At 32.8% G+C, this 9,167-nt stretch overlaps 2 protein-coding genes across 2 annotated transcripts; both read left to right on the forward strand.

The window, feature by feature from the left end:
* Window positions 1-2,310: 2,310 nt before the first annotated feature.
* ATSPO11-1 (Spo11/DNA topoisomerase VI, subunit A protein) lies at window positions 2,311-6,033 on the forward strand. Its single transcript, XM_016311862.3, has 15 exons — window positions 2,311-2,448; window positions 2,566-2,665; window positions 2,753-2,826; window positions 2,981-3,082; window positions 3,280-3,353; window positions 3,754-3,770; window positions 4,228-4,297; window positions 4,363-4,399; window positions 4,530-4,577; window positions 4,690-4,748; window positions 4,868-4,899; window positions 4,975-5,080; window positions 5,246-5,366; window positions 5,455-5,518; window positions 5,602-6,033. Exons 1-15 carry the CDS (start codon window positions 2,382-2,384, stop codon window positions 5,726-5,728), a joined length of 1,098 nt encoding a protein of 365 aa, XP_016167348.1. The 5' UTR covers window positions 2,311-2,381; the 3' UTR covers window positions 5,729-6,033.
* Window positions 6,034-7,710: 1,677 nt separating this feature from the next.
* On the forward strand, window positions 7,711-8,635 carry LOC110264446 (hydroxyproline-rich glycoprotein family protein). The gene is made up of 2 exons (XM_021106651.2): window positions 7,711-7,744; window positions 8,137-8,635. The coding sequence occupies exons 1-2, from the start codon at window positions 7,711-7,713 to the stop codon at window positions 8,598-8,600; spliced, it is 498 nt and encodes a 165-aa protein (XP_020962310.2). The 3' UTR covers window positions 8,601-8,635.
* The last annotated feature ends 532 nt before the right edge of the window (window positions 8,636-9,167 follow it).

A 9,167-nucleotide genomic window follows, 5' to 3' on the forward strand; every position in this document is an offset into this window, starting at 1 on the left:
GTTCACTTGATCTGTCGTCACTGACCTCAGCAACGGTTAATCGCCGGTTATTTTCATCCACCGTTTCAAGAATCACTGCACTAATCCCAATTCCAATTGGTATGGTTTCGCATCGCTTATACTATCCAATCGATTGAATGTTTCAAAACAACCTGAGGTCTCACAATTCAATCGATTGGTTGTGTTATCCAATTGATTGAAGTTATCAAAATAATATGGATTTACCCAATTCAATCGATTGATTGTGTTACCCAATCGATTGAAAGCTTCAAAGCAATATGAATTTGCCCAATTCAATTCATTGGTTGTGTTACCCAATCGATTGAAAGCTTTTATAATTTTTCTCTATTTCTATGCACTATAGAGATATTTTAGTTTAAAAAACTTATTTTTATGATGAAGTAATGTCATTTTCATTTATTATTTCAACAACAATGCCATACAAATTTTATGTCTTGTGAATTATATTTTATTTTATATAATTAATTTATGTAAAAAAATTCCATATCTTTTTATTTGTTTGCATTCTATTTTGTTCTTTTCATTTGTTCAAGATTTGACCTTTCTATTGAATCTTGACTAGAAAAAAAAAACACCATGCAATATATATCAAAGCATTTTAATAATATGTTCATATATTGCTAAGACATATATGAAGTATATATATTGCAAATTTTTAATCAATTCTTCCTAGATTAACAATGGAAGGCCCCTTTCTAATTCTCCATTAGAACGATAGGACTTTTAGACTTATCATCTATAGTTTTCTCAAGAGGCACACGATCCGTTATTTCTTCATTGTAAAGCTTTAATAGCATTACTTTCATGTTGTGCTCTACATTCTGAGCCTCCAATATATCTGTTTCATAGCTCTGGAGATAACACCAGCATCACTCGGCAATTTGCCATTCTGCACGATGAAGAGGACAGAAGGATAATTTGATTTCAATACAAAACATTTGAGCAGACATAAAACGCAGTTAAAATAGGAGAATATTGAATATATGATATCCCCTGCACCACCGGTATTTCCAGTTGGGGGTGTTTGATATGAATTTCTCAAAAAGGAGAAACATTTTAAGCAACGAATTCCCTGTAAAAAATAAGAACATTCATTACCAGCCAATACATGATTTCAAAAAAGGGTAAGTCAAGAGACATTATAGCTACGAGTCATAAGCCTGCACCACTCTCTCATGATACATAAAGAAATTGATATACGATTCCAATAGTGGGATTGAATAATTTGTGATAGATTATTCAAAATCAAAATATTAAAAGAAAAGATAAGATTAGAGTATCTAAATCAAAATAAAGTCTTAAAAATTGAAGATAGAATTTTAAAGTTAAGATAGATGAATAATAAGATAATAATTTATAAAAATGATAAGAAAATTGAAAACGGCGTAATACACAATTCAATCGATTGGGTAACACAACCAAACGATTGAATTGTGAGACCTTAAGTTGCTTTGGAACATTCAATCGATTGGGTAGTATAAGAAATCGATTGAATTTTAAAAAGCCAACATTTTAGTCATCGTTCAATCGACTCGGTAATATAACCAATCGATTGATTTTTACGAAAACCATGATGCCTTACAATTTTCAATCGATTGTTTTGTGATAACCTGTAGTCCAATCGATTGATTTTCAAAAAAACATGATTTCACAGCTCTGTACAAACGTCACCGATCAAATATAAACTTTTAATCAATTGGAATTGCCAAAAAGTTTATTACGATCAATAGAAGATCTAATTCGTTATTGTTTTTTATTTTGATTGTTAATAAACATAATAGATGAATGATAAAATAATAATTTATAAAATAAAAAATAGTTTTTATAATTAAATAAAATATATGGGGTTAATTTGTAATTAAAATTAGAAAAGAACTATTTAACAGTTGTTAAAAAAATTTAAAAAACATGTTTTATTATGGGACCATTTAATGGTCCAAACGTTGTGTGACCATCGAATCCAGTGCCAATTTTTGTGTTTTTTAAAATTGTGAAAAGTAGACAAATTGGAGGATCCGGTTTCTGTACTTCTAAGTTTTTTAATTTTTTTTCAAACATAAATCGGACGATCCAATTTGTATACCTCTAGAAATCGGACGATCCAATTTTTGTATTTCTAGTAAATTGGACAGTTCAATTTCTACTTCTCTATTTAAACAGCTACACATTTGAGAATAACACTCCAACAACCCACATTTTAAAAAAATACCGTTACTACTTTTCTTCTATATTAAAAATAAAAAGCTCTCATAATTCCAATACGCATCATATATATTTTTCTTCTATATTCTGGAATATTTCTACTTTAAAATTGAGACTGGAGAAAAACTAAGAAAGGCGCAAGAAGAAAAACGCTAAAAATGGAGGGAAAGTGGATGAGTTCCCAATCACAGTCACCGAACTTCCACTTACTCGCCAAGATCAAAGGTAAACAATCCAATCCACTCTCTTCATTAAATAAAACTCATCTCAGCTCATAACGAATCTCAACAGAGTTAGTTAATCAGTTATACTAGTTAGTTAATTATTCGCTTTCATGCGCAGAGTTCACTCTATCTATCGTCACTGACCTGAGCAACGGTCAATCGCCGGTAATCCTCATCCACCGGTTCAGGAATCACTGCACTAATCCCAATTCCAATTGGTATGGTTCCGCATCGCTTCCAATTTTTGAATTCTTCTCAATTGAAAATTTTTATGTTTGTTCTTTTGTGAAATTTTGACGATGCAGCTTTTGTGGCTCCAATCTACCATGCGGGAAGGATGTTCTCACTCTCTGCAGGGAATCGCACGTACACAGAATAGGTCACTTCATCTCTTCTTCGGTCTCTATCTTTCAATTTTTCGCTAATTTGAATTTTCTAAACTGAATTCTCTGTGTGTTTTGATCAATGTTGAGTTATGTGATTGTAGATTTTTTAGATCTGTTGTTGAATTTTACTCACTGAGTATCTTTCAGATGTGATGTTGAGAGTGCTACTCATTGTTCAGAAACTTTTGCAAGAGAACAGGCATTGTTCCAAGAGGGATATTTATTACATGCATCCTTCTGTGTTTTCAGGTAAGGAGCTTGGGATGAGTAAATTATATTGTTTCGTGAAACTTAGCTGGAGAATGAGATTCGTCTGTTGAAAGTTATATTGATTTGAAAACATATGGTGTATGATTGCAATTTTGTTGGTCATGGGCTACATTTCTGATATGCATCATTGCACAGCATGATGCCTTCTTAACCATTTGTTCTATTTTTTCTTGCAGATCAGTCAGTTGTAGACCATGCAATTAATGATATATGTGTCCTTATGCAGTGCAGTCGCCATAACCTTAATGTGGTAAACTTTTTGTACTCCATCCTTTTTTGCTGCTTTGCTTTTGGTCTGGCTATCTTTAAATTGTTGAACTGTACAATCTGTGGATTTTGGTGAATTAAACTTGTTTCTGAATTTCTGGTAACAATACTCACCATGGTATTAGTTTCCATTAGTAACTTTTCTACCCTGAAATAAAGCATATTCATAATGTTACTTGGTTAGTTGATTTCATGTTCCAGCTTTTGATATCTACAATTTTTGTCTACGCAAGGGTAAGGAAAATGCTAGTAAACAACTATGAAGGGATGGTTTACTGGCTGTAAATTGTTTAAGAATTATTTTTCACTTGCTGCTTGTTCATTTGAAATAGACATCAACCATGTTCTGGGTGCTAATATTTTCACATTTTCTTTTGCTGCAGGTTTCTGCTGGGAAGGGGTACAGTATGAGATTATACTCTATCTTGGAAAAAGCAATTTGCTGTCTGAAATCTCTCTATGAATCATAATAATAGCTTTATTTTTCTGATGTGGTGCTATTTTATGAAACTGTATACATTTTTGTATATAAAAATATTGCAATTTTCATGTCTAAAAGAGCCTTACAGCATATGTATCTCCAGCAGGTTTAACAGTTAATACCAATATCACACTTAATGACATTGATAAAATTGATTACATTTATTGTTCTTTCTGTAGTTTATATTTGCTGTACATCAAGAAGGTTAGCAATTGTGGAATTGTGCCATCTAAGATCTTATCTCTTGCGGCATTAGCAATTGTCAATTAGTTTTCTCAAAGCTGATGCTTTCTAATATCTGGTTCAGTTCCTCATATAATCATGCCGTGTTCGAATATGTTTAACTGATAAGACAGACAAATTTTGTTTCTTGTAGGTTAGTTATGGGATGGATAAGATTCTTTGAAGGAAAAAGGCTGTTTGACTGCATCAGTTCTCCGAACAAGGTAAGAACCAAAAACTAACATTAATGTAGTAATTAACTTCTAAAATTTTAATGGCTTTTTTGCAGGTCCACCCTATTCCTGTTCATGTTGAAGAAGTTAAAGGTATCCTAATTTCTGGAAGAATATAATGCAATTGTTTTGTTTCCTTCTTCTAATTATATTTTTTAATTCATGAGTTATAATACAAATTGATCAGAGATGGGAAGTAACAATGCTTAACTCTTGTACATAGATATCATTAGTGTTGCTCACTACATATTAGTCGTTGAGAAAGAATCAGGTAATATTTCTTGAAGAAAAGGGGAAAACAGTTAATCAAAAAGACGGTTCTTTCTTGGTATTGTTCTTATTGATAAGCAGGTCCATGTTGAACACTTGAACTTGACTTACAGTTTTCGAAAGACTAGCAAATGACCAGTTCTGCAGTGCAAACCACTGCATTGTGATCACTGTAAGTACTTTTCGGAGGAAATTAGCTTTGTTACAAAACTATTTTTGTGTTTGAATTTTATCTTTCTACATTATTTCTAAATACAGCAATATTTCTGTTTGAATTTTGCGTTTGCACAGGGAAGAGGCTACCCGGATATTCCTACAAGAAGGTGTGACACCCCCAAGATATCATGCTACCGATGTCTCTGATCAGCTATGGTTTTAAAAGTTTTGTATCCTAACAGGTTTCTGCGTCTTCTAGTTGAGGATTTGCACCTGCCTGCATATTGCTTGGTTGATTGTGATCCCTATGGCTTTGACATCTTAACCACTTACAGATTTGGTTCCATGGTTAGCATTTTAAAACGCATCATTTTGCAACTATTTAAACATGCATATCATGATACGGTTCTGAATATGAAATTACACGATTATTGATTGGATTGAATCTCTGCCTAATGGCCAAGTTACATTTCTGATACTGGTAGACTAATCTACTCCCTGATGTTTTGTTAGCAAATGGCTTATGACACAAAACATCTTCGTGTCCCGGAGATACAATGGCTTGGAGCTTATCCTTCAGATGCTGAGAGATATTTTATTCCAAAGCAGTGTCTACTTTCTCTAACTGCTGAAGGTAAGGAATAAGTATATTAATTTTAGTGCATGAGGACATAGTTATACACCTGATCTAATCAATACCGTGCCTACAATATACTTGGAAGACAAGAGGAAACTTGAAGCCATGTTGCTTAGATGCTACCTGCAAAGGGATGTGCCACAATGGAGGTGATATTCCTTTTACATTCCCCCCTTACATTTGTCTTTTACCTTCAATTGAACTGTGCCTTGTCTTATTGTTGCTTTTGAAGGTTGGAGCTAAAGATGATGCTGGAGAAAGGAGTGAAGTTTGAGATTGAAGCATTATCTGTGCATGCTCTTTCATTCTTGTCAGTGTCTTACCTGCCATCTAAAATTCAAGGTAAAATGATCATTTAGCATTTTTGATATAAAATGTTGAGCTCAGTGCATGTTCAGTTCATCAGGTAACATTTATTAGGCTTCAGTCCAAGTTCGGATATGTTTTTGGTCTGATCCATAGTTCTTATGGGAGTGGGCTCATCAGGGGCAGTGGGTCTGTCTGGAATCTTTGGGCCCATGTTAATAGCTAGCTAAAGAGACAGATTACTAGACTTGACTTTCATAGCTTTGTTTGTAACCTTTTTCTTTGTCTAGTTTCAGAGTTAACAATTTTGTATTATGTTCCCGACCAAAAAAAAAAAATTTGTATTATGTTTACTTTCCTTCTAAGTTCTAAGCCAATAATAAGATTGAATTACCTTGGGGATGATACTGTAGGGGTGTCCATGGATCGGATCGTATCCACAGATCCGCGGTAAATATCCGCATCCGATCCGAAAATTGCGGATACGATCCGATCCGCAAATTGATCGGATCGGATCGCGGACTGCTCTACATCCGCGGATCCGCAGATCCGCACTATAATAATTAAAAAATAATAAATATATATATGTTTGGTATTATATTTTGTATGTTTTAGTTAGTAATTATTATTCATATATTGTATTATTTTATTTTTGTTATTTAGAGAGAATTTGATTAAAAATATTTTAGGAATAGATAAATTTAAAAGTATGAAAGAAATATTTTTATCGAATTTTTTTACATAAAAATATGATTAAAAAGAAAAGGTTTAATTATGCAGAGATATTCGATATTCGATCCGATCCGATCTGCAAATGTGCGGATCGGATCGGATCCGACATTTAAAAGTGCGGATATCATATCCGATTCGATCGATGGACACCCCTCATGATACATGATATCCACGACTATCGTGATTTTGTTGCCAAAATTAAAAATTTATCTAATTTCGTATTGGCAGGAAATAAATACAATACTCGGTAATAACTAATCAATTTTGTCTCCTTTTTTTGGGCGAAAAAAAATCATTTTCGCTTTGTGCTAATGATGGAGTAATTAATGTAATTAGTTTGTGAATGGACGTTAACGGATCACAGATGGATGTCCTTCAGTCTTTGTTTTAGTAATTATTTTTGTTTTTATCCACTAGCCACTAAGTCAGCAACAAATGAGTAGTATTTACTATTTAGTCACCAAAAGAAAATGAGTAGTATTTAATTTAGATCAATTTAATTCGGTGGAGACCTCAATTTCTCCAACATTTCTATTGCTTGAAGGCGAGACAAATTTTCGGGATTAATAACTCTCTTCAACATTTAATTATTTGTTAAAAAAAATAAATTGCAATATTATGCTTATCATACGAATATCTGAAGAGAATGTGGAATCAAATAGAGTAACTAATCACACTAATAATTCTGAGTAATCATAATCAACCAATCAAATAGAGTAACTTAAATGAAATTATAATCCGCAATGAATTAATTTTTGTTTTTTTAACCTGTGGGGACGAGAGATACCATCGACAACAAGTCAAATAGAATAACTAATCATATTAATAATGATTAATTCTCATTATTTATACACTATCATTTTCTTTTATTTTATTCAAATTTTATTAATTAATTAAGCATACAAATTAATATTTCCGTAATATACAAATTAATTGCTGATTGAGTTAAAGAAGGAAGAAATCGATCATATCATAAGGTCCCAATTAAAAAAAAAGAAAATTTCTCGGGACAACCTGTGCATTGAAGAAGGAGCCTGAAGTTGATGCCCCTCCATAATTGTTCTCGGAGCAGAAGTTAGAACATTCACTTTGCAAATTCCTAAAGGAGTCATCATCATAAGGCAATATGGAGAACTCTCTTGCTGAAATGGTAACATCAAAATATATATTCATTTCTTATAAGCAATTTTTTTTAATTATATTTTACCTTTGTTTTGATTTAATATCCATTACCATAGCTTCTTTCTCCTCTTATTTTCAGATTTGTGTTCTAAAAATAAATACACAATGTGATGGATGTAAAATGAAGGTGATGCAAGTTTTGAGGAACATCAATGGTACACTTTTTGTTTCTTTTTTTTTCTCTCTTAGATATTTGAATTATTGAATATCTTTCCATAGTATGAGTTGTACTTTTCCATAGAAAATTATTACAAACACGTCTAAATATACGATTATTTCACACATGCAATGTATGAATAAAATTCTAGTTTGGACAAAAATATGTCTATTCAGTCACTTTCTATAAGATAGTAATAAGATGAAAACTTAAGTGAAGTCGACTTCACATGAAGTTGATATCTGAGAGCCGTTAGATGAAAATTTAGTCAAATCAGTCAAATCATCTAACAGCTCTCAGGTATCAACTTCATGTGAAGTCGACTGCACCTGAGTTTCCACCTAGTAATAACGCATTATTATATTTCCACACGCAATAATTTGATTTCAGGGGTGTACAACATCACCATTGATGGAGAACGAGGAACGGTGAGAGTTACTGGCAGAGTGAATCCAAGTAAAATATTAGGGTTACTAGAGAAATATGGTAAACATGCTGAAGTCAAATATATAAAGTTTGATGGTGAAGTTTTAGATAGAAGAACTCTTCCTTATTATTATGGAGGAAGAGGTGGTAGTGGTGGTGGTGATTTTTATGCTCCCTATTCTATGGGATCATATCCTCCACATTTATGTTACCAAGCAAGTCTACCTCTGCCATTGCCGCCGCCACCACCACCACCACAATACCATCCTCAATTAGTACCATTATATCCTCCTCCACCAGCACCGGTTTGGCCGCGGCCTTATGGACCTCCTCCTTTAACATCTTATTGGCCGCCGCCGCCGCCGTTGCCGCCTTTCTGCCCTAGGCCAAATAAAATGGCAACAGAAGATTCTTGTGCAATAATGTAGTGTCTCTTATTACAACTGAATTTTGTAATTATTTTGTGATACTTTGGATAATTGGTTTTGAAAGACAGAAAATTATAGTTCAAATTTCTGCCTTAAAGATATTATAATTAGGATCAGAGAGGGGATTGATAATTTCTTTGTTCTCTTATTTTGTGGGACAATTGATCCTCATGCTATATATGTTGCATGGTTTTATTCTATTTGCTTTCTTGTTTGAACTCACTTTTGTCACATGATTATATAAACTATATATTATATTTGTGAAATAGGTTGTACTAAAGTAACCCTTCTTTTTAGTCTATAGTAGAAATATTATTGACACAATACTCACCAACTAATTCTCGTATCAAACAGTCAACGAATTATAGTTCAAATGGCATAATCTTTCTATCATTTCTAACTTTGAAAAAAGAAATATTGCTACTTGTTAATTAGTTAGTCACCATTTTAGATACGACCAAAATCAAAGAAATATCAAGATGATTTGGCGCTTGACTACGCTTAATTAATACGCTGAGATGCTGATATCAAATTTGGTTTGCTTTGATTTGATTTAATATCTAGGAT

The sequence above is a fragment of the Arachis ipaensis genome, chromosome B7, assembly GCF_059453495.1.
Source record: "Arachis ipaensis isolate K30076 ecotype BB chromosome B7, ASM5945349v1, whole genome shotgun sequence".
NCBI classification, from domain to species: Eukaryota; Viridiplantae; Streptophyta; class Magnoliopsida; order Fabales; family Fabaceae; genus Arachis; species Arachis ipaensis.